The sequence below is a fragment of the Vulpes lagopus genome, chromosome 9 (assembly GCF_018345385.1).
Source record: "Vulpes lagopus strain Blue_001 chromosome 9, ASM1834538v1, whole genome shotgun sequence".
NCBI classification, from domain to species: domain Eukaryota; kingdom Metazoa; phylum Chordata; class Mammalia; order Carnivora; family Canidae; genus Vulpes; species Vulpes lagopus.
Genome location: NC_054832.1, coordinates 15153173 through 15179076, shown reverse-complemented (window position 1 = coordinate 15179076; position 25904 = coordinate 15153173). Strand labels below are relative to the sequence as shown.

The window sequence follows — 25904 nt, the reverse complement described above, 5'->3', positions numbered from 1 at the left end:
TTCAGAATGATCATTCAGGGACATTTTGAAAGGTTTCTTGCTATTTAAATTTTAAGTGACACCATAATTTTCCTACAGATAAAATATCTTCAAAGAAGCAAAAATGCTCAACATTGCTCAGCATCAGGGAAATACAAACCAAAACTATAATGAGATTACCACCTCACACCAGTCAGAATGACTAAAATTAATAAGTTAGGAACAGTTGTTGGGAGAATGCAGAGAAAAAGGAACTCTCGCACACTCTTGGTGGGACTGTAAGCTGGTGAGGCCACTCTGGAAAACAGTATGGAGGTTCCTCAAAAAAGTTGAAAATAGAGCTACCCTATGACCTAGCAATTATACTACTATGTATTTACCCCAAAGATACAAATGTAGTGATCTGAAAGGGCACATGCATCCCAATGTTTATAGCTGCAATGCCCACAATAGCCAAATTAGGGAAAGAGCCCAGATGTCCATGAACATATGAATGAATAAAGAAGACACAGTATATATACGGTAGAATACTACTCAGCCATCAAAAAATGAAATCTTGCCATTTGCAACGATGTGGATGGAACTACAGGATATTATGCTAAGCAAAATAAGTCCATTAGAGAAAGACAATTATCATATGATCTCACTCATATATGGAATTTAAGAAACAAAACAGGAGAGCATGGGGAAGAGAAGAAAAATAAAACAAGACAAAATCAGAGAGGGAGACAAACTCTGAGAGACTCTTAATCATAGGAAACAAACAGACTCATGTGAGGGCGGGGTGGGGAGATGGGGTAACTGGGTGATGGGCATGAAGGAGGGTATACATGATGCAATGAGGATTGATGAATCACTGACCTCCACCTCTGAAACCAATACATATATGGTAATTGAATTTAAATTAAAAAAAGACTTGCTAATTTATATTATAATTATGAAAAAAAAGAGAATCCCTATATAACATTTCACAGTAACATTTCATCATAAGTGTGTTTACTATTTTTTCCTGGTAATTATATTATTACATAATTATTAACAGAATATCTGTTAATGATAATTATGCTTTTGTGTTAACTATTTAACAAAATGTGTAAAAACTGTGCATTACACAAAATCTGGTTAAATGCTAAAAAAAGAGAATTAATATTAAAGACTTGAGCAATGTTGTTTCAAAAAATCTGCAGGTCCCCTCTTCTGCCACTAGATGGCAGGCGCACCAGGGAAAAAGCAGCACACAATTCGAAGACCAGAATCTTGCAGATCATTTCTGTTAATAATAGTAATGTTCTTGAATGAAGTATCCGCTGAAGATCAGGACAGCTAGGTCCTTTTCTTCCTACCTTCAAATGCACACAAGCTAACACACCAGTGGTGCACCCTCCCGTCACAGGCACCATAGTGGTACTATGGTAAGGGTAGGGGATGAATTATGACCCTATGGACTGTGAACCAGAGTATAACAACCCCTGTAGCCTAATCTCATACTTCAAAAGTCCAGAGAGGCTATGAAGATTGCCCAAGGGAGCACAGCTACAGGCAGCTAGAACTAAGCTTCAGATTTTCATCAGCAACCTCCCAGTGTCTAATGATGACAATGTAAGGGCTTTTTACTCTGCTGCTTCCCAGTAATTTGTGTGTACATTTCCAATACACCAATATTTCGTCTTTGGCAATTACCATTTTTCTCCACCCGAGTGAGGGGTTTCACTCCCGAAAAGACATCAGCAAGCTCTGTCATCCGCTCTGAACTCTCCTTCTTGTAATGCTCCCATTTGGCTTGCTTTTCTGAAAGCATTTGCTTGAACATCTGTTGAAAGAGACAGAAGAGATTTACTTACTTAAGAGGAATTTCAGATCAGGCAGTTTACCAAGAAAGCCTGAGTGAAACCCAATTTATTATAAAAATACATGCTTAAAAGCAATAGGACCCTGATGTCATCTCTTGAGCCATACTACTTTGTACAAACTGGGGGGCAAAGCTAGACCATTGCTAAGACAGTGGTTCTCAGACCAAATGCACATAAGCATCACCTGGATGGCTTTAAACTTCTCAGATTCCCAAGGCCCACCCTTGAAGATTCTGATTCAGAAGGTCTTGCGTAGAGCCAGGAATCAGCATTTTTAATGTGACATGAAATTTGGTGGACACCACTCTAAGGTCCTTTTCTATGTACCAATTTCTGGAGTTGTATCTATTTTAAGGTCAGAGAAGGTTGAGCATTATCCTGTCTGATGAGTGAAGAATGAACTAAATTAGAGTTCTTTTTTTTTGATCATACAGTTGATCTGTTTATTAATGCACTTCTTCATAAAATTAAAACCCTACAAAGGGTTGGGCAGAGGAGGAAATGTGTATCTCAAGGTTTTGTTTTGCTTTCCCTGGAAACAAAATTTAGAAACATACTTAAGGTATGTCACAAAAGTATGGACTTTATTTCATCGGGCTCTCTTAAGAGGCAAATAGGAGAGTATACTGATTTTTCTTTTAAGAAATTCTTCATTCCTCAGCATCAAAATGAATTTTAAAAGATGAAGACTTCATTGCAGATGAAAGGATCAAGACTGGTGGAATTCTGTGGGGCCAGAAGAAATGGAATTTTAGTGATCAAGCAGGGATGATTAAGCAATGAAGAGTAACAGGATGAGGAATAGTCAGAATTATTTATAGAGTCTGTCCTATCTTTTTGAATGCCTGGGATCAATCAATGCCATGTGACAAAGCAGCAGTGACAAAAATAACCCTGTGAGGCCTTCATTAAGACCAAAAGGCTTGAAGCCCTTCAAACACTCATTCACAGGTTGAACTCACAGGTTTCTTAACCTTGTAAGACAGAATTTGCAATAGAGGATGGTCCTTAAAGGAGATGCACCTTTATATAAAGATTAGAAGCAACATGGGTCCAATTAGTGTGTTTAGAGCAGAATCAGAAGGTGATTCTAGAAAATCTGATTCTGATTTTTTTAGAATCACCTTCTGACTGGGGTGGGGGGTAGGTTAACAAGCTGAGCTGAAGTGTAAGACATTAATTTTCATCTTTGTTCTGTTCAATGTAGCTGATTTTTTTCTTTGTACCGGATCTTCCTCTTTTGAAGATCTTTAACAAGTTGATCTTCTTTTCCCTCTATTGGGACAGACAGAAGGAAGCTGCCTGTTCTATCCCAACAGATCCCCAAAGATTAATGATTAGAAATGCCGGTGTGGTCAGGCATATGACCCAGGCCTGTCCTGCTTTCCATGCAGCAACACTGAGCTACAGAACTCTTGGGTAACTGGCACTCTGGTCCACGATCCTCACTGGACTGAGTGCATTGATTCCTCGGGGGCGACTCTCACTTGCCTCTGAAGTTTGCTTTGACCAATAAATAAGATGCCTGGTTCCTGCTCTCGGATCTTTCTTCGTTTCTCACCTTGGCTTAATCTGTCTCTCTTCCTCACTGTACTGAGAGCTCCTTGGTGGTAGGGAAGGGACATGCCTTGTTCATTTTTGAATTCCTAGCACCGAAGCTGGGAACAGAGCAGGTATTCAATAATGATTTGCTATTCAGAGGGAAAACACTAACAGTATTAGAGAGATCAAAAAGGGGTAGTGTCTCTCTGATCTTAGAAAATGATACCCACACAAGTCACTGAGAACACTCGGCACATGGATTAGCATGACGTTGATAATCAGCATGTACTTTTCCTGAGCTACTTAATGGGGGAACACAGTGTCCTTGCATACCTAGAAGATAAAGAAACATCTAGCATACCACACTGACCAGACTGAGGTGAGGCGAAGATCAGTTTGGAATGGACCACTCATATAAATGGCCAGTTCCTGGGCCTACCTCATCCAAACCTCCAAAGGTACTGGTTACAGAACTCAGGCATTCCTAGGTATCTACCATTTTTATTATGGCCATAGGCCCCCCCCCCTTTTTTTTAGCCCTAAGACTAGCCAACCTCAGAATTTCTTGAGGGAACCTGAAATCCTTAAAATCCTTAAGTCTACCTTATGTAACTGCAAATCCTCCACCCTACTTAAAAGCCCTTTCAAACAGGTATCATGGCTTTTCAGATGAGAAGACTGAAATCCTAAAGGCCAGGCCTGCCCTAGTTCCTGCCTACCTTTTGACTTCATTTCATACCACTTTATCTCGTTCTCTCCTCTCTAACCAACTGGTCCTCTGGTCCTTGAACTGGTCATGCTGTTCTCTCCACAAGAGGACCTGGGCATGATCTACCCTCTCTGGCATGTCTCCATAACGCTCTTGACCTTTGCCTTAGCTAACTCTGACAGGCCCCTTCTTCAGATCCCTTCAGAAGCTCTTGCGTCTCTTCTCAGGGAAGTCAGGGACAGCATCTTTGATTTTAGGTACTCAGAGAACTGTGTTCCTTCCGTTAGAGCATGTACTGCAGTTCATATTTACATTTTCCTTAGTGCAATTCTCTGATTCATGCTCACATTCCTCACTAGATCGCCACCTCCACAGCCACTTTCCCCAGCACTGTATCCCCACTGGCAGTCTGACACTAAATGCCTGTTAAATGTTAAATCCTGTCCTTTTTGTGTAAGAACTATCTCAGCGAGAATCTATAGCCTGAATCAGTGACAATTACTGAATCCTAATCCTTTAAAAAAATTTTCCAGCATACAAACACTTAAGATATTGGTGATTATTTCTTCAAGAGTTTTACCTCTTTGAGTATAAACTCAAATTGTGCAGTATCCAACAGCAACTGAAAGAGGATCTTGGGATTGTACCTAGAGTCTGTTAGAATCTGGTCCTTGATTTGACGAAGGCGTTTGTTGTTTGGGTCACAGGCTAGAAGTGGAAGAAAAGAGTTCCCAGCTTATTAAATGTGTAGAAAACATGAAATATAAGATGAATTCTGAAAAACTTTCCTTCATCTTAAGCGTTTACAAATAAGCAAAAATATATATCAATATGATAAAATTATATCTATGTCATGAAATAAGTACATTGAACTTTTAAATATGACAATTGGATCTGACACAGAATGTGATTCATGACATACTATTGAAGGAAAAAAAGGAAGCTGCAGAACGTTCCAGTTTTGTAGGCATTCTGGGTTGTTCATTCTCAACTGTGCAATATGGATGGTCAGAGCCTTCTGACACCATTCCGTCAATGGGCAGCCGCCTTATCTCCTGTCTGTCTGGAGTTGCTATTGGTTTAGGCATTGTTCTCTGCCACTTAGGGCGGGCCATTCTCAGCTTTCGAGACTGTTCTCCTCAGAAAGGCCTGTTTGCAAGCTGGCACATCTGGGAACTTGCATTTTGGGAGCTGCTATCATTTCAAAAACTAGTGAGAATGGGCCACTCTGCCTTAACTGTATGCACAACATGGTTTATGACGAACACCTGCTTTCCTTCCAGGAGGCTGGAATTTTGGTACATGCCAGGCAGAGGCTGCCTGTGATCAGCCTGTAATAAAAACCCTGGACGTGGAGTTTCTAAGGAGCTTCCTGATTGGCAACACTTCACACATGCTGTTGCAATTCACTGCTGGGAGAATTAAACATCCAGTGGGACTCATCAGGAGAGGACCCCTGGAAATTTGTGCCTGGTTTCCTCCAGACTTCATCCCATGTGACTTTTCCCTTTGCTGATTTTGCTCCCTATCCTTTGGCTGTAATAAATCACAGCCTCAAGTACTAGTACATGCTGTGTCTTCCTAGGAAGCAGTCATAACTATGGTGGTCTTGGGGGCCCTTAACACAACAAGGTGACAGTGTTACCCACATACAGACACAGCACCTCCAAGCAGGAAGAACCAGACCTGGGCGCATTCTGTTCCTTGTAAAGACCTGAGGGCATGGCAGGCACTCACAGCTTCCTCAACTATTTACTATTACCAAGGCCCAGAGAAATTCTGGCAACCAGGCCAAGGTGATAAAATTAGGCAGGAATGGACCTAGGGGCAAAACATCTAATGTCTTGAGTCCCCTGCTTTTTGGTATTTCAGTTGTAGTGAAGTTTGCAGATGGCCATTTTCTATATTGATTTCTAAGAAATTCCATCATGAGGAGACTCATGACATCCTGGAGAAGGGCTCAGTTTTCATGGGAAACTTCAGGGCGGATTTATTATGCATTCTTTTCAACTATCCAGGAAGAGACCTATGAACTGGTGACCTTGACCCAGTGACAGTTTTTTCAGCTTCGTATCTGCCTACCAAACAAAAAAACTCAAACAGGCCGAAGAGTTCCACTTGTTTTGTATTCATTCTAACAAAAAACCTTCCAATTTAATGTGCTTTCATTTTTTTAAAAAAAGATTTTATTTATTTATTCATGAGAGACACAGAGAGAGTGAGAGGCAGAGACATAGGCAGAGGGAGAAGCAGGCTCAATGCAGGGAGCCTGATGTGGGACTTGATCCCGGGACTCCAGAATCATGTCCTGGGCCAAAGGCAGGCGCTAAACTGCTGAGCCACCCAGGGATCCCCTGTGCTTTCATTTTTGGATAGGGAATAGCACCATGCATTAATAATTAATTCCTTGGGATAAATCAGCTGTGGTTCCAGTGCTCTCAGGGCCCGAGTCTGTCTCCAACATCTGACCTGGGAGAATGCAGACTCGGAGAACTAAGGGGACAGATCTTAAAAACCTGGTAGCCTCAGGGTCAGACTTCAGGACCCAGGCAGGCCTGAATGCCCAGGGAATGTTGGCTGTGCGCGCGTTTCTGCAGAAGCTGCAAGACACTGTGGAAGCATCCAAAGCCTGGGCAAAATGCCTCCAGCAGATCCATAGGAGGGGATAGAGAGAACAGGCATTCCTTCCTGCACATCATGACCGAAACACCGTAAGAGCTAAAATAAGCAGTTACTTTTCCCACAAGGGACTCATAATCAGATAGGTAAAACATTTGTTTCTGGTAAATTATGACCTTGTGCAATCACGTCAGACCATTGCCAGGCACAAAAATGGAAAACAGATGTGGCTGACGAGAAATGCACAGAACACAGTCGGTTGTCCCCGCAAGGGTGCAGATCCGGGAGACTCCTGCCTCCCAGAACGCAGGCGTAGAGGTCAGGCGCGGTCACAGGGAAGATGACGATGAGGCTGAGTCACTAGGGACCGGCAGTCGGTTTTATGACAGGATAAAGTGAGGGCCTGAGTTGTTTACATGCTTGAGAATGTAAGACTTCAGTGAAAAGATTAAGCACTGAGTCAGTGCAGCAAAATCCTCAAATTAGAAGTGGAGTTTATGCAAAAAAGAAATGTGGCTAACTAAAACCAGATCTGTTAGATAATCCAATGGCAGGCATGGTATTTGTGCTGTAAATCCTAAGTTGGAGAGGGACGTAGGCAAAAAAGCAGAATAAAAAAACAAACAAACTAGAAAGCAGTATTTTTGAGAAAGATTTAGTAGCTGGAGATTTCTAGTATGAAGAGAGAAGGCTGAGAAGAAAGTCCATGTATTTTCAAAGATACAGAGGATGAAGAAGTCCACCTGCTGTCTTCACTACTGACTCCCAGGACATGGAACCAGATGGAAGCTAGAGGGAAGAACATCTTGTCTGGAAGAGGTGGGATATGGGCTATTGTGTTACCATGGAAGGCTGCCGAATAATCTGGAGTGGGCAGTTGTTTTTAGAGACAAAGCCTTATCCGAAAGAACGAGTGTTAAAAGCAGTACCTGTCTCAGGGTCGCTCTCAAGCAAAGTTTGCTGACAAAAAACAAAAAGCAACGGGGCTGCTAATGACACACCCCTTAGCTGGAAGCACATGTGCTCTGGATAAGTGACATCATTAGTGAATCAACATTGATTTGCCCTTTATAAGTACAAGGAGTTATGTCAGCTCTGAGCAAACTGGGTTCATCCAACCTACTTGTTTTTCTATTAAACCAGGAGTTTTTATTTTATTTTAAAAAATATTTTATTTATTCATGAGGGACACAGAAGAGACATAGGCAGAGGAAGAAACAGGCCCTTTGTGGCCCTGTGGGGAGCCTGACATAGGACTTGATCCCAGAACCCTGGGATCATGACCTGAGCCAAAGGTCAATGCTCAACCACTGAGCCACCCAGGTGCCCCAAACCAGGGGTTTTTAGGACCCTGTGGAGGCATTTCCTACAACCTGTGTTGTAGGAAACAACTGAACTTGCTGGCCCATAGCATCTCCAAAAGGACTGCGGGCCACAAGAGGTTAGACCCAATCTACCTTTATTGGGCACTGGTTTAGCCTGTTCATCAACTCTTTTATGTACTTCCAAATTTATACTTTCTTCTCTATCACTTCTCCAGTCTAGAACTTTTTACTTCAAAATCTGAGGCCAGTTCACCCCTGCATCCTAGGTGGAGCTTTTTCCAACCACCTTCACATCTCTACCCCAAGCAACATTTCTCTCCTGCTCTGGTCTCAAATCCCACCAAGTGTCTGTTTGGCACATCTGGCTCTTATTTCCTGGATTGGCTCTCATACTTGTTTCTTGGTGTAACCAATCACCACAAACTTAATGGCTTAAAAAGACACAAATGTATTATCTTATAGTCCCAGAGATGAGAAATCTGAAGTGGGTCACACTAGGCTAAACTCAAGGAGTCAGCGACATGTGCTCCTTCTGGAGGCTCTGGAGGAAATCCTGTTTTCTTAACTTTTCCAGCATCTGTATTCCTTGGCTTGTGGGCCCCATTCCACCTTTAAAGCCAACAATGGCCTGCTGAGCCTTTTTCATGGTGCTACCTCTCTAGTTCTGACTCTTTTGCTTCCCTCTTCCTGATTTAAGGACCCTTGTAATTATGCTCGACCCATTAGGATAATCCCAGACAATCTAATCTGACAAAGCGGTTATTCAGGTGGGCTGTTGACTTGTCCAAATGGACACAAAAATGGCCAACTTAAAAAGCAACTTGATTCTCCGGGTGCCTGGGTGGCTCAGTTGGTTGGGTGTCCAACTCTTGCTTTTGGCTCAGGTCATGATCTCATGGTCGTGAGATCCATGTCAGGCTCTGAGCTCAGCGAGGAGTCAGCTGTAGATTTCCTCCCTCTTCTTCCTTTCCCCATCCTCCTCCTCCTCTCTCTCTCTCAAATAAATAAATAAATAAATCTAAAAAAAAAAAAAAAAAGCAACTTGATTTTCTTTCAAAGCCTAAACCATTTTTGCATCATGGAGCATATCTTAATTCTGAAAGTGTTTATATGGAGCCATGCAGATGGGCACACCTTCTGCACATTACCTGAGTCTGCTGTGTGAAGCATCAGCCATCGGATGGCAACGTTGCAGTCTCTCAGGCAGTTCAGAAGCCTTGGGATATTGTCCAGAACCATCTCCTCCCTTAAATAACCTTCTTTCAGAAATTGTTGTACTTGAGCGTGTACTCTTTCACTGACAGTAGCATATCTGCTTGACTTTTAAAATTGAAAAAACAGAACTTGATCCACATTTTCCAAAAGAGAAAATGATATTCTTTGAAAACAAATCACATACAGATGAACCCCTTGACAAATAACATTTCCATAAGATATGAATAACATATGGAACATAGCTGGTAAGGCTCAAAGACAAGTGGTTTATTGGACATTTTTGAAAAGAACATTGGACTTAGAACCAGAAGAATCCTAAGTCCTACCTCTCTCTAGCTATGTTTGGATACTGGTGTGAATTTGCACTTAATCTATCCCTACTGCTTCCTTCAAATGTCAACTGGAGAATTGGATCAAGTGGTTCTTGGGGCCCCTTCTATTCTTAACTTGGATGGAAAAGAAAGATAAAGACAAAAGCTCAACTGCCTATTCTTCCCATAATTATTGACAAAGGAGGCACAGCAGAAATACCCAGAAGAGACTTCTATAGGCAGATGAAAGCACAACAAAAATATGCCTCAGTAGATCAAAAGTGAATTTTCAAATCAGTCTTTTGGGAATTTGGTCATTCTGCTTTCCCTGAAGAATTAAATGTTAAACATCATTAGCCTAGTCAGGTTAACTTAAAACTATCACAGGTGCTTTGCTTCATCAGAGGACCCTGAAGACCTTCTTAAAACGGCCAAGGAGAAGATGCAAATTTGGAAAGTAATTTTAGTAATGAAAAATGAATGCTCTGATGCCAGGAAATATTGGAAGCACCGCTTTCTCTAATATATTTCTAGGAGCCATGCCAAAGTTGAAATTATTTTGTGCATTATTTATGGAATTCAATTTACTTGAATAAAACATGCTGAAGTTCTTTGAGTCAATATTGTTGTATCTGGATTGGAACCTCAGAAACTCAGTCAGCCAGGCTGAGGAAGATAACTGTTTAGAAAATGTCAAGGATACTGCCCAAAAAAGAGATTTTTATTTTTATTGCTCTATTTACTTAGGAATTTCCTTCTGCCTTGTGTTCTTACCCAAGAGACAGAATATAGTCATTTAAACTTTGAGATGAATGTCCCCAGTCTTGTTGCATCAGAGATGACAAATTTAAATTACAATGACAGGACATACTGTGTACATTCAGTTACCATCCTCAATATTCATTCTACTAATGAAAACATTAATATTCCAGCTACTGGTGGAAGCCATTCTGTCCACAAGGACATGGTCCTTAGCAAGAATAAATGAAGTCAATTGGGGTCATGTGACATACTGATTTGTCTTAGGATGTTGAATCTTAGGACCCAAGTCTCCCACTTATATATACCATTTAAGTTACAAATTTATAATTACCTATCTTATTAGGATACGCAAAATTCGCCTTTCGTTAATCACCATACTTAAAATGTCAGTGTGGACAGTTTCCAAATGCCTTGGGGACTCTCATTTCCTACCCTATAAAACAGGCTTGCAGCTGTTAGAGAATCCTTCTGTATTGGCCAGCACCTACCTGTTCTCTGACGTTTGAAAGGTCCAGGGTATTGTTTAAAGCAGTTTTTGCAGCTTTATATGGTTCCCAAGCATCTGCTAGATTAACCGTGATCCCCATGTAAATACTAATTACCTGAAAGAGGACACATTCATCCGGTATGTTAAATACCTACTCACTTGAACACAAACTTACAGAAGACACTTCCCACTCCTTCCAGTTCAAACTGCATTGCAATGAAAAACCTGGATTGGCCAAACAGAGATGTAAGCATTCCTTCTTAGGGGCTCAGGCAAGGTTGACAGAAAAGCAGACTAGGGCAGTGGTTTTCTCAAGTGTTTTCATGAACTCAGCCTTTCTGCAACTAAAAGTTACTGAAAACCCCAAAGGACTTTTTTCCCCCCTAATGGGGTTATGCCTGTCGATGTTTATATTACACACTACAACTGAGACATTTCAAAAACTATTTAATTCACTTCAAATAACAATAAACCCACTACGTGCCTACAGAAAACATTTTTCACAAAAGATATCAGACTAGAGGCTTCCCAAAAAGTTTTCTGAGAAGAGTGGCATCACTTCTCTGTTTCTTTGAGTCCCTGTGATGGACTTATACTCATGTCTGTAGTCGGTTTGCTGCAGTACTGTTTGTCTCGGGGCCCCTGGAAATGCAAACTTGGGAAAGGATGAGAGGAGAAGGCACAGAGCACCCTGGTGTTACTAAAAATACAATTTTATTTCACTGACCCCTGGCACGAGCCTTGGGGACTCCTAGGGTTCCCCAGTTCACATGAGAATCCGCCAACTAAAGCAAACAAAGCATTTTTTGGTGGTTCTTCACCCACCTGCTTCAGTCTGTAGAAAATTGGGATTATCTGTCCCTTGAAATTTTGCTACAAGTTGCCTGAGAGATCTTGTGGTCCTGGAGATCCTCTCCCTTCTTGGTAGGAGAGGGTAAGCAGGAAGGTTGGATCCCCAGCTCCATTTCTGTAACAGTCACTGAGCTCGTCATGCTTCCTTTTTCTTCTTGAATCAAATTTGGTATTTATATTTTTGAGAAAAATCTCCAGTTCTTCAGAGTTTTGGTAGATATTGGCACAAAGTGGTTTAGAAGCTTTCTTACAACTTTAAAAGTTCTTTGTTGTATCTTACATCTGCTTTTTCAATATTAATATATTTAAACTTGCCTTTAGTGTCTCTCTCTCTCTCTGGTGGGTCTTGCTAAATTATCTATTTTTTTACTCTTCAAAAAATCAGGCTTTGTTGTATTGATCTTCTTGCTCATTCCCTTTTTGTCCGGTTCAGTACATTACTGCTCCTATAGTTATTGACTTCCTTTCACTTGCTTTCCTAGCTTCTTAAGCTCAATATTTAACTTTTTTTAAAAAGATTTTTGTTTGTTTTAAACATTTTATTTATTTAACACAGAGAGTGAACACAAGCAGGGAGCCCAATGTAGGGCTCACAGGACTCGATCCCAGGACCCTGGGATCATGACCGAAGCCGAAGGCAGATGCTTCACCGACTGAGCCACCCAGGTGCCCTCTTCTTTAAGATTTTAAGTCATCTCTATACCCAATGTGGGGCTTCAACCCACAACCGGAAAGATCAAGAGTCGCACACTCCACTGACTAAATCAGCCAGGCACCCTCTAACTCATTTATTTTGAATTATTCTTGTTTTTTAAATAAACAACTTTAGGATTGTACCTTTACCTGGAAGAACAGTTTTAGTCATTCCCACGGGCTTTGTAGTATTTCAATGTTGTGTGATTCTATGTATTTCTTCATTTACTTTGTGATTTCCTCTTGAACACAAAAGTTATTGGGGAGTATATGTTTTTTACCAAACATTTAAAAATATCTTTTAAGTGTTGGCTTCTAATTTAATCAAGCTACACTAAGAGAATATAGTCTATAGACTAACATTGTTTTTTTTTTAAAACTTTACTGACTTTATGATCTGATGTTAACTGAGTTTCATATATATCCTTTCAAATACACATGGAACATTTATTATGGATTTCTGAAAGAGCAGGACTACCCATAGAAAAAGGTATATTAAAATTTCCCATCATGATTACGGTTTCATCAATTTTTACATGTTATTTTGTTTTTGCTTTATATATTTTGAGTATTTCACTGGGTTTTAATTTATGAATTGACCTTGGATGGTTCTGTTTAAAATATATATGATCCCTCTTTATCCCTATTAGTGTTTTTCTTTAAAATTCTCTGTGGTGTGATATTAATATTTTCTTACTGGCTTTTCATTGGCTGGCATCTGCCTGGAATCTGTCTCTCTTTAATAAAAAGATTTTATTTATTTATTTATTTATTTATTTATTTATTTATTTATTTATGAGAGCAAGAGCGAGCGAGCCTGCACAAGCAGGGGGAAGGGTAAAGGAGGAGGGAGGCAGAGGACTCTGTGTTGAGCATGGAGCCCCACACAGGGCCAGATCTCATGACCTTGGGATCATGACCTGAGCTGAAACCAAGGGTCAGATATCTAAACAACTGAGCCACCCAGACGCCCCTAATTCTTTTATTTTTAGTGTGCCAGAGGTGGTTTTTAGGAGTGTATCTTGTAGCATATAACTGGATTATGACTTTCCTGAACACTGAAAGTGTTTCTCTTCCTTATCATAGTACCTAATAAGCACTATGGTCAAAACTCTTTATTAAGCTTAGGCAAATGAAACCCAGACTGTCAGAGTTTTCCTCCTGGTTGCTCAGGTCCTAGCTCATAAGCATGATGTGTTCTTGGATAGGAAGCATCATCTCCTCACTGTGGGTTGTTCTTCCTACAGCTCCCTGATCACAGTCTGTGATTCAAGGGCCAGTAAGAAGTGAAACAGAATCTACTACCTGAGAATAGGATCCAATTCATTGTACTTTATTAAAACCTGTGTACAAAGAGAACATCTCATCTACATTGAATATGTTAAGTCAGCTTTATTCTTTTTAAGAATCGATATTTTTGGGTGAACAATGTTTAAAAAGGCACAAGCATATCCCTGCAGTAATATAAACCTTCATAGCTCCATCAATATTAGCATACAGGTAGATGAAACTCTATCGAAGTAAAATTCCTGTTAATAAAATAAAGATTAATTCTGCAAGCTTAGATTCATGAAAGAGGAAAGAATAAAGAAATACTTATGAAACAGGTACAATCTCAGCAACTAAAACAAGATACATTAAAACACAGCTTTCCCTTGACAGTACTCATTTTGGAAAAATAAACTATGGGTTCTTCAGGAAGTTTTATTCCTTCATGTTATGATTTATAAGATTCTCAACATACTTCTAGCAGCTTTACTGAAGTGACTTTACATCTCATTATTTACAATATTAAGACCCCTAGGCTAAAGGCCAAAAGAACAGAAAAACTGGTTCCCTAATAAGGTTATTACAGAGGAAAAAAAGACTAATAGTAATACTTGCCCAATTATCTGGAAAGTACTTATCCACAATCTCTCTCATTTTTGCTTGGTGGGTATGAAGAATGGAAGGCTCGAAGTAGAGGATCACGTACAACATGGCAGCTTGAGTCGCCAGGGCTGTGCTGCGGTGTTCTGGCAAAGGATATGCGGAAACCTGCAAAGTACATACAACACCCCAAAGAGGCAGCTGTTGGTGACACGTGAATTTTCACATGTGCCGGTAAACTGATCTAGTTCTAGGACATATCGGTCTCCCAACTGGGGGTCCTGGACACTGGGAGCAATTCTCAGAAGGCCACATTGCAAGGAATACAACTAACAAGGGCCTGCCGCCTACTGCTAACCACACAGTATTCTCTTCCTTCCTTCCTGCCCTTGACTCTGCTGAAATATGAAGTCTTTTACTCAAAAAAAAAAAAAAAAAAAAAAGTAAACTGCTTTAACCCCATGTGTCCTGCTAGTTGTCTACCTCTGTGTCTTTCTATCACAGACGACCTCTCAGAGCTGATGGACCCCACACCCAACTGCCATTTTCTCACTTCCCGTTTATTCTACGACTTACTGAAACTTAGCCTGCCCCATCACCTGGAGTCTCTTCAAGTCTCTCATCACCTCACAGTCACACCATTCAATAGCCTCTTTTTCACACCCTCCTTTTGTTTCCCTCTCCTTTAGTTTCCCAGACTCCACTCTCTCCTGTCACTTGCTTTGCTGGGTGTTCTCCTTCTGCCTGCCTTTTAGGTGCTGGTATGTCCCAGGGCTCCACTGCTTCATGGGTTAGGAACCTGGCTGCACATAGTATGTATCACCTCGAGGACCACAAACAGAAAGGGAAGACATTGCTACGAGAACAGACAAGTGATGTTGCAGGGAATCTGCAGGCAGGAATGTGGCCAGGCCACAGGAAGGGTGTGCATCTGCGAACCAGAGAGCCTTCATCATTTCCTCCTGCTGATGTGCCCCTGCCCTCTCTCCCCAGACTGTTCTCCTTACACTGGACAGAATGAAGCTGCCCCAGACTCCAAATTTTGCATGTTGTGAGTAAAGCCACATCCAGATATTGTTTCTTGGGCCCAATTTCAAATTATCCGGTGAGAGGGAATCTGATCCATCTTGGGTCAAGTGTCTGCTCCCTGTTCAATCAGCCATGACCAGGGAGGGGGAGGTATAGCATAGAGTGGGGTGGACACACAGCACAACCATGGCTTAAGCCCCGTGTTAATAAAGGTCAGGGGGCAAGGAGAAAACGAAACACCTTGCCTTAAGACACAGACAAAACAGACCACATAGGAAGCAGAAGGGGTAAACAGAGGCAGTGAGGAAATAGCATGACCTTTGAAGTCATACAGACCTAAGTTCAAATTATGGTTCTGTTACCTAGTTATGTGGCCTTGTAAAAATAAACTCCCTAAGCCTTATTTTTCTCAACAGCCATGAGGATAATGTTGCCTACTTTGTAGGACTGTTCTGAGGAAAGAGAAAATGGTTTATGGAAAAACCTACTATGATTCTGGTAGATACTGAATTCTCAATAAATGGTAACAAATATTACGAATACCCAGTATCTGCAGGTAGCTTCTGATTTTGAGCTGTTTAAAAAAAAAAACACAAAAACATCTTTTATTTATACTTAATGTATTAATAAAGAAAACTAACAGGCTATCTAAAGAACTGTACAGAGCAGCTGTGCTCTGTGATTAAATGATACCTAGTTATTACAGGTCCAGTTCCTTATTCTAGTAAGAAAAATATATAGTACATAAAATTATGTTTGTTTTCTTAAGATTTTTATTTTTAAGTAATCTCTAAACCAACTGTGAAGTTTGAACTCACAACCCTAAGGTCAAGAGTCATGCTCTGAGCCTGTAAGGTGCCCCTAAAATTATGCTTTCTTCAGGAAAATGAGTTAAATGATAATTTCCTTTTGTATTGTCTTAAGTCAGTGAATGATACACATACTGGAGAGAAAAGTGATGCATCTGGAAGTTTCCACATGCTACAGGGACCTCAGAGCTCTATGTAGGCTGTCTTTTTGCCTACACTGCCCTCACACCCCCTTCTCCACCACAGCAATCTTGCTGCCTGTTGGATGCTCTATGGCACCCTCTGTTTCCCCTAAGCTAAGTCACCTTGCTTTACTTTAGTTATGTCTCCTTTCTTCAGCTATAAGCTCATCACTGGCAGGGGCCACAGCCTGCCTTCATCAGCAACGGACCCCAGCACCCAGCTCGTGCACAGGTTTCTAACACACACTCAGTAACTCTTCCTTGAGTGAATGACTGACAGAATGGATCTTTTTTCCAAATATAGATCAAATGCCATTTTCTCCCTGAAATCTCTAATTCTGCCCAAATTATTGACTCTTTCCTCTACCATTCCATAGTACAGCCCCCCAAAATTTGAAAATTTTTAGTTGCTTTTATTCTTTTAGGGAGAGAGAATGGAAGGAGTAATTGAGGAGGGGAGTAAAATCAATCTTTGAAACTACTAAAGATCTTGATAGATTTAACCCCCACCTGGTTGTAAATATCATCGGATCTCAGTCGACCAATGACCATACTGATGAAGGCTTCGTTGATGGGCACTCTCTGGAAATAACTCTCAGGGTAGTTGGGTGGTCTTTTGGCTCCTGGTTGGCTAGAATAACCTGTACTTCGGAGCAGCTTACAAATATCATCCATATTTGAATCAGCAGAAGATCGAGCGGCACTGAGCCATGTTCAGAATGGGAAATGAAAGGCCAGACAAACTGCACGTTAGAAACTCAAAAATCAAAAAAAAAAAAAAAAAAAAGAATTTCATTATAACTTGACTTGATGTAGTTTCAGATAAGACTTTTGGTCAATTTATATCCCTAAGATTCACAATTACATTTTCAAAAAGCCTGTCTAGCAAACTTATAAGATGTGTTCTTATATATATATATATAGTTAGTTAGTTCTATCTTAAAGTCCAGAATCCCTTTTCTAAACTCCTTAGGGCTAGATTTGTTTCAGATTACAGCATTCTTCAGATACAGTAAATTACTAGGGTATGTACAATATAACCCTCTGGTAGGGTCTCATTTGGCATTGCATCGCATGATCAATACACATTAACATTTCTGCAGTGAAACTTATGATGATCAGGCAAATGAGATAAATAAGGACTATCTAGAGCCTTGCATCTGCTCTAATTAGGTTTTGACTCCAGATGATTTCAGATTAGATCAGGCTTTGCTGCCCAGGGAATTACTATGTGGATGTATGTGTGTGTACATATGCATGTATTTTTTTTTTTCTTTTAGAGCTCTTTGGATTTCAAAGTTGCAGATAAAAAATGTGAACCAGCACCAACATTTCAGGAGTTAAAAAATAATTTTAAAAGATGACATCAACATCAAGTGGGATATGTAATAACTGGTTCTACAGAGATTTAATTAAAAAATGTGTGGTTTTTGGGGTGGTGTGGAGAAGTAATCCCTCAGAGAGACTCAAAGAAGCTAGACTTGAGGATGACCTTCTATTTGATGTAAGAATCTTCTTTCCTACAACTCTGCCTTGCCATTGTTCAGTGTCACTTTAGTAATGGATGCTCACATTCTAATGAATTAGCTGTTGTACCCAGCAGAACAAAGCCAGATTGTCAAAGCTGGGCTTGATAAACAAACTTTTTTTCTCTCCTTCTTTACTGTTTTTGTTTTTTCAGGTACTTTTGGAAATACGGGTAAGGCCAAATTTAAAGTTCATTTTTAAAAACATGGATGTTCAAACAGCTCATGGTCAAACCGATGTGAATGAGTTACATGTGCTGGTGAACACTCTCCTCACATAATGAAGGAAACGGGCTAGTTGAGTAGCCTGAGATGAATTTACTGCTGAGGAGGCAGCAGTACCAGCTGTTCCTGAAGATATGATGTCTCCAACAATCCCTCTCTGTTGAGGATCTGCTCCTTTGCCTTATTTATTTTATCCTACTTTGTAAGTTTAAGAATGTTAATTCTAGTCTGTGCATCTTTAGCTCACGTTCCTAACTGATTCCTGCTTATCAACTGTTTCTTCCCTGAACCTGGACTATTTCTAACATTGATCTTGTATCCAGATTTTTGACTCATTAATTCAACAAACTGAAACTTGTGTGGTAGATACTGGAATTATAGAGCTTTAAGGTGGCTTCTGATTTAAAGACTCTACTTCTTGAAGTCACAGCTCTGTGCAGACATTTAGAACACAACTGTGATACGCACTGTTGTCTTGTTTTTGTTTCCACATATATATGGGTGAGAATTCACTTCCAATCTAACCCAGAGTGATACCTTTTCAAAGTCATCAACCTAAAAATGACAACTGAAAATGTATTCATTTCCCTACATCTGCCATGGAGTAATATTTAAAAACTTAGAAAAAGAACAACGTTCATTAGACTTCCAAAATTCCCAAATTTATCTTTAAGGTAAAGGAAATTCAGATTCCTTTTTTTAAAAAAATGAGGTACCATTGTGGACATGATAATCTATATATCTCTAATAATCTATGATATATAGGTTCCTTTACATATAACATATAGAGTATATGACACAATGTATTATGGTGATGATATATAATATAGGGTAATCACTACATTTCTACACTATGTTCAGAAGAGATAAAAATCACATACTATTCATTCTAGATCATATTACTGCTGTTCACAGTACAAGTAGTATGGAAACCTACACTGCATTTTACCAATAGCAGTGTTTTTGGAGGGTGCAGTCATAGCCCCGGGATACCTGTATCGATAGTAAGAGACCAGCATTCTTTCTCTGACTTCTCCTTCAATCTTTTGGTCGATAACCAGCAGCATAACTCCATATAAGTACAGTGCTTCACACTATGAAGAGAGGAAGAAGGTGGCCAAACTCACAGGAGTATACGTTCTTATGGAATAAAGCTGATGAAGGTTAAAAAGAGTTACTTTGTTCCCCTTTCTCCTAAAAGCTTTATATTATAAGGAGAATGCAGGTTTCCCCAAAGGGTTCTCACCTTCTGTACAGAATGGGCTTTGAAAAGTATATGTGAAATAAATTTTAATTTGCAGTGATTGCCTTTTAGTTGGTCTATTTTTGATGTTTGGCTTGGGACCCCAAATGGAGTCCCTCTAAATCTTTTACTTATTTAAAAACATTTCTTGGGCGATTATTATATACTAGTTTCTAAGGCTACATTATCTGGGATGCAAAAGATAAAGAAGATAGGACTGTTATACTGAGGAAGCACATAACCTCCACATGATCTCTACTTGTAATTCTGTTCAAAGTCTACCACATTCTAAATTCAGATACTGTCCATTGGAAGAAGATAACTGTCAGTTTATTTTGCTTCTCTTTAAAGTAGGGTACTTTGCATGTCTTTGGGACTTACAAGAAAACAAGTGATGCTGAGCTTGACATTCTTGACTTTCTATTTTAAATAGTTACTATTACTTACTAGAAGTTGTTTTCCATCTTCATTGAGAAGCACAGTTTCTAAAGTTTGCTGAATATAAACACCTTCATTGAGATCATCTAGATATCTAGAAATGAAACCCCAGAGCAAGTTATTCATTCTAATGAAAACCTGAACACCTTTGAAGAAGGAATGTAAAGATTTTTAAAAGATAAGGCAAGATACCAGGCATTCTGGCCTTCAAATCATTTGTGGCCCTTTGTGCTCTTAAAAATGGGCTTGTGAGCTGGAACTCATAGCGATTAGGAACACAGTAGCCAAATACTGGCTACTCCAAGTAAAAGGAATAGTCCCTACTCTTGATCTATGAATTACAAATAACTTAGGAGTATATAGGCTATAAAAACATGGAACAGTTAGTTTAAAAAGCCGATAAGTAGTGAATTCTTAAGGGCTGAAAGGAAGAGAATACTGGGTAGTTAGGGATAAGAAGGAAGGCTACGGTACCAATGCTATAAAAATAAGCTGCTTTCTCTCCACTTCTCATATATAAGATACTAAAATATGATAAGCTTACAGGATTGGAAGCTATATGGCTTAATATGTAAAACAATTTGATGGCTGCCAGAAGGGAGAAGGATGGGGGGATGGCCAAGTGAGTGAAGGGGAGTGGGAGGTACAGGCTTCCAGTTATGGGATGAGTAAGTCCTGAGAGTGAAAGGTACAGCACAGGGAATTTAGCAGTGATAGCGTGATAGTGCGGCATGGGGCAGATGGTAGCTACACTTGTGGTGAGCACAGCATACAGAGTCATCAAATCACTATGTTATATACCTGAAAATAATGAAACATTGTGTATCAATTATATGAAGGTGAAAACAAAGAAGAAAGCAAGCCATGTGACTTCGTACAAACCAAGATTATACTACTTCACAAGAGCAGGAAAGCATAATAAAACTCTAAAATACTTAGGATGACTAGTGCCATGGGAAGGAAAAAATAATTCTGCGGGGTAGAAGTGGATAGATTATGCAGTAACTCAGAAAGATGCACATGTCCTAGCATGTGTCTTTTCCATTATTTACTATCAGAGCAAGCTATTGCTGAATTAATCAATACCTGTTTAAGTCTACAATATATTTATGCACACTTTGAAATGCTAAATAAAATCTGGTCACAATTTCTATGTTGTTTTCACGAAATTCTTCATCTAAATCCTGTAGTTCCGGCTTAGCTTCCAGCTTGCTTTCCCATAATTCTGGACCCTGAGAAGAAAAACACATTTATATGAATTGTCAATAAAAGCCTACTTGTGGGCAACAATTTCTAAATAGTCTTTTAAAAATTTGCTCTTATGCCTTCAGAGGGATATCAAAAACTGAGAGCAGAGCAATAGAAAGTAATGAAGATAAGAAAAGCCTAGATGTAAAATCCTTTTGAAAGAAATGAACTTGAACTGTAACCACAATTAACATGCTTTTAAGTGTGGGGTACTTTGTTATCAAATACGTTATTCCAAAGTCATCTTTTTAAAGTTTGATTATACTACATTAGGGCTTCCACACAATACCTTTACATTATTTTCAAGTTAGTTAGCAGGTATTAAATTTGGTTTCCTCTTTAACTCTTTCTCCATGATTACTTCACCTTTCAGCGTCTCATGGTTTCTAGAGAAAGCATGCTTTTGTAGACAAGACAGTGGTAAAAGTGCTATAGAGGAAGATTACCTTAAAATAGCTGAAATCAAATATGATATCTCCATATTTCTGTTGATCGGCTCGGTCTTTTAACCTGAACACAGCAGGAATAAACTCAGAAAGCCTCAAAAGTTCAGCAATGATGGCATTGCCACAGGAAACAATCCTTAGGATTGCTTGGCCACAGAGGTTGTTCTCAGCTAGAAAGTCCAACATGGTGAGGATGATGTACTACTCTCAGTGCCAGTAGGAATGTTTCACTGGCTTCAAAGCTGGGGTCTGTAAATCATTAGATGAAACCAGGTCTGCTGACAGATTGGCTGCTCCATGAAAGAACCTGTATCCCAAAAGAAAAGTATAAAAATCGCCATTCTTAAAGGGAGCACATGTAACAGTACATATTTCTCTCCCAAACTCACTTTTTAAAAAAATAAAAACAAACAATGAGGGGCGCCTGGCTGGCTTAGTTATTTAAGTGTCTGCCTTTGGCTCTGGTCATGAGCCCAGGGGTCTGGGATTGAGCCCCACATTGGGTTCCCCACTCAGCAGGGAATCTGCTTGTCCCTCTGCTTCTACCCCTCACCCTCCACCTGTGCTTCCTCTCTCTTGCTCTGTACTCTCTCTCCAATAAATAAACTTAACAAAAAAAAAGTGTTTCTCATGTCAAGTATAGGAGGCCCTTGTTATCAGGGCTAATACATGCCTGAGAAATCCTACTGGGAGACTCTAAAGTAAGGACAAGTATTTCAAGCTAAGCCATGGAAAAGTTTTGATTAGAAAGGTATCTTGAAATGGTATCATTAAAATTTATGAAAGTAAGTTTCATGCCTAAAAACATCTAGTGTAAAAGTGCAATAACTATGTCCTCATTCAAAGGACAAACCAAGAATGGGTCAAACGTGGATTTCACCGAATTGTTTGATAATACAGTATCTTGTACTTCATAGCTGACTTTTATAGCATGATCTTAGAAAAAGGTAATTTTTGCAAAAAACGTTCACAGCAGCATTTATTTTCCCCAAGGCTTCTTCCAACTCTTTTTCAAATCGTTATCTTCGGAAGTGTTAATTTTGTCATCATCTTTCTTATATTTCTCTCCTCTAATTGTTCATTTAGCTAGGTCATCGTGGTCAACTTCATGGAAGCCTGGATTATTTTTCAGCCTCATGAAGGCCTGTATACCTCCCAACATTTGCATTTCGCACTGGCACTGTGTTCTATCAACATGACATTAAGGAGACTGAACAACAAAAATAAGAATTCAATCCAATAGACCCTTTAGGACACAAATATCTGAATGAGAAGAACTACTGGTATAAGCGGTCAGCTCATTAGAATTTTTACGTCAATGCCAACTTTTTCGTAAATATGTAATCTAGCTGTAGGGACTCAGATAGTGAATGATGAAACAATGAGGATGTCGCTGCACACAAAAACAGAATGTGGGAAGACTTTTGACAGGAGAAGGCTTCCTTTGTAGCCCTAACAAAACATTCCCCAACCCTTGCCACATATATTCAGAGTTTGCTCATGTCAAGCTACTTAGTGTAGCTATCTAATACCTGGAAGCTTTGTATAGCCCTTCAAGGTTTTATTTTTTCCTTCTGTACATCTCTTAGAATTGATTAAATACTTAGAAATGTATTAATTTACTGGCATGCTGTCGACTCCTCAGCAAGAATTTCCTCCTTCCTCTTCCTTTCTTCCTATAGAGGTGGAAACAAGTGGATCCTTATTTTTCCATGGCCCCTGAAGTGAGGTTAGACATGTGACTCAGTGTCAACCAATCAGATATAGAGGAAGTCTATAGTAGACCTCACAGGAAATATATTGTTTTTCCTCTTGCTATAAGGAGAGAAGCATATGAAGAGAAATTTCTCTATCTTTCCTCTGGCTATCCCTCTCCTTCTTGCCTTTGAATGTGGTCCCATGAACATATCTTGCCTGAAATACAAGATGACAAGCTAAAAGAAAAAAAGCCAAAAACCTGCAGATTGTGGTTTGGAAGGAATTTAGAAAGAATCTAAATTCTTTTTTAAAAAAGATTTTATTTATTCATGAGAGACACAGAGAGAGAGAGGCAAAGACACAGGCAGAGAGAGAACAGGCCCCATGCAGGGAGCCCGATGTGGGACTCCATCCCGGGAATCCAGGATCATGCGCTGGGCCGAAGGAAGACGCTTAATTGCTGAGCCACCCAGGCGTCCCAAGAATCTAAATTCTTGTTGATGTTATTGACTCATTGATTCAACTGTGGCACTTCCTGCCTCTGTAATCCTTGTAAAATGAGCTATTTTTATGATTTATTTACTGCTAGTTGGCTTTTGGATTCTTTACAGAATCCTACTGGTATAGATTCATTAATTCAACAAATATGTACCCAGTGCCTATTATGTGTCAAGCACTGTTTTAGAACCTGAGGATATTGCAGCAAACAAAACTAAGTTCTGGCTCTCATAAAGCCTGCATACTACTAGGAGTGGGGAAGAGATAATAAATAAATGCATTATGTATCAGGCTGTGATCATTGCTGTGAAGAAAAAGCATGATAAAGACATGGAGTGTGTGTTGTTTTACAGCCTCTGTGATAAGATGTTTGAGCAGGGACCAGAAGGAAGTAAGGAAGCAAGCAGTAAAGGTATTTGAGTGTGGTCAGCAGCCCCTAGGACAGCTCCCAGTGACCTCCATCTCCTTGTTCATGCCCTGTGTATGAACCCTTTCCTTGAGGGTGACTTACTGACTCCTAAAGAACACAATAAGACAGATGTAAAAGATATTACTTCTGAGATTGGATCACAAAAAATGGTGACTTCTGGCTGGGGCACCCTTCCTAGCTTGTTTGTTCTGGGGGAAGCAAGCTGTCATGTTGTGAGTGTACCCTGTGATGAGGGAGTGAGAGGCTTGCCAACAACCACTTGAATGAGCTTGAAAATGGAACCACACACAACCCCAGTTGAGCCTTCAGATAAGACAACTTCTATTCACAGCCAGGCTGCAACCTCCTAAGAGCCCCTGAGCCAAAGGCACCTAGCTAAGCTACATCATAGGTTCCTGACCACAGAAACTATTAGCCAAAAAAAAATTTTTTTTGTCTTAAATTACTAGATTTTGGGACAGTTTGTTATTTTACAATCAGTAATGATCTGGGAGGAGAGCATTCCAGGAAGTGTTTAAATTAAATGCAAAGGCCACAGGGCAGCAATGTGCTAGATGTGAAGGAATAACCAAGTGGCTGATGTGGCTGGAACAGAGTGAGCAAGTGAGAGAAGCACAGATCAGAGGAAGTAGATGGGGTTGGTCCAAGAGCAGGGACTGCTGAGAAACCACTACAGTTGTTTAGAACTTTGTTTTATGAGGAGATCTTTAATACACATTAAGGCTTAAATTATTAACAAGTCCTTTCGTTTTCTCATAATGTTTACTCATTAAGCCACATTGATCTCTAATAGGCTGAATTTCAGATCATCTCATTCCATTTTTTTTTTTTTAAGGAAACTCTACCCCCAGTGTGGGGCTCAAACTCACCCTGAGATTATCAGCCACATGCTCTACTGTCTGAGCCAGCCAGGCACCCCAATTTCATTCCTTTTTTTTTTTTTTTGCAACAAGTCACTGAATTCCTCTGAAGACCCAGGTCTAAGTAGGATGAAACTCAAGACACAATTGCAAGGTGAGCAAGCTACGTTTAACTGGTGTTAACTGCTCCCAGATTTTGGATCCCAAAATAGGATTGACAATGGGACCATGGAGAAAGTATCTTAAGCAAAACATTACCTGCCTTCTTCTCCTTACCTCACCCACCAAAACCCGCCCCCCCCAAAACAAAACAAAACAAAAAACAAAAAAAGAGATACACTCAGCTCTGGCATGCACAGAGTCAAGTTAGCTTAGGCTTGAAATAATGACATAAGTCAAGACTTTTGTGTGTTTACCCCTTATTTTAATCCTTAAATCCTTACGCTGTAGGCAACATTTAAAATATTATTTGGTTAGAGTATTTGGTAGATAACCCATTGTTGGTCGAGAAACTTGCCCTAAAGAACAGAATCTAAAACCAACATTAAAGATGCCTAATCATGTTGCTGCGCTCTCAGAATTAGGTGGTTTCATAAGGTGCTAATACTTAGTTGAGATTTAAAAGGAATGAGACCCAGATAAACACTGTAGATGAACCTATATCAAATCTTCCATTTAGTGGTTCTCTTGGTGCTAGAGACGAAGAAAACTCATAAAGACCAGTTTTTCTCAATATAGGCTGTATTACTATTTGGCATGAAATGAAACCAGAGATCCCATTCGATTTCCTACTCTTCCTTTACAAGGCACCCCAAAAAGCAGCTGTTTAACTTGTTTTTAAGAATTTGGTATGGAACTGTGGTTTTCAGTTTGGAAGGCAGCCCTAGACAAAAGACAACAACGTGTTTCAAGAATGCAGCATGGCATCATCATCATCATACCAATTACCCAACAGGTACAGAACTGAATTCTGAAGGAAATTACATTGTCCTGGGACAAACCACACAAACCTGTGTGCCCTACTCAGAGGACAAAAGAAGTCTTTTTTTTTTTTTTTTA

At 39.8% G+C, this 25904-nt stretch overlaps 1 protein-coding gene across 1 annotated transcript in view; it reads right to left on the bottom strand.

Annotated features, from left to right (window-relative positions):
- The window catches only part of WASHC5 (WASH complex subunit 5), a 58928-nt gene that overhangs the window by 32042 nt on the left and 982 nt on the right, over positions 1 to 25904 (bottom strand). The window contains exons 2-11 of the mRNA XM_041768449.1: positions 21360 to 21666; positions 20752 to 20897; positions 19675 to 19759; positions 18978 to 19078; positions 16744 to 16936; positions 14229 to 14381; positions 10801 to 10914; positions 9173 to 9344; positions 4661 to 4788; positions 1660 to 1789 (exon numbers count right to left, since the gene is read on the bottom strand). Coding sequence (XP_041624383.1) covers positions 1660 to 1789; positions 4661 to 4788; positions 9173 to 9344; positions 10801 to 10914; positions 14229 to 14381; positions 16744 to 16936; positions 18978 to 19078; positions 19675 to 19759; positions 20752 to 20897; positions 21360 to 21545 — 1408 coding nt within the window. The 5' untranslated portion in view covers positions 21546 to 21666. The remainder of the gene's footprint in view (positions 1 to 1659; positions 1790 to 4660; positions 4789 to 9172; positions 9345 to 10800; positions 10915 to 14228; positions 14382 to 16743; positions 16937 to 18977; positions 19079 to 19674; positions 19760 to 20751; positions 20898 to 21359; positions 21667 to 25904) is intronic.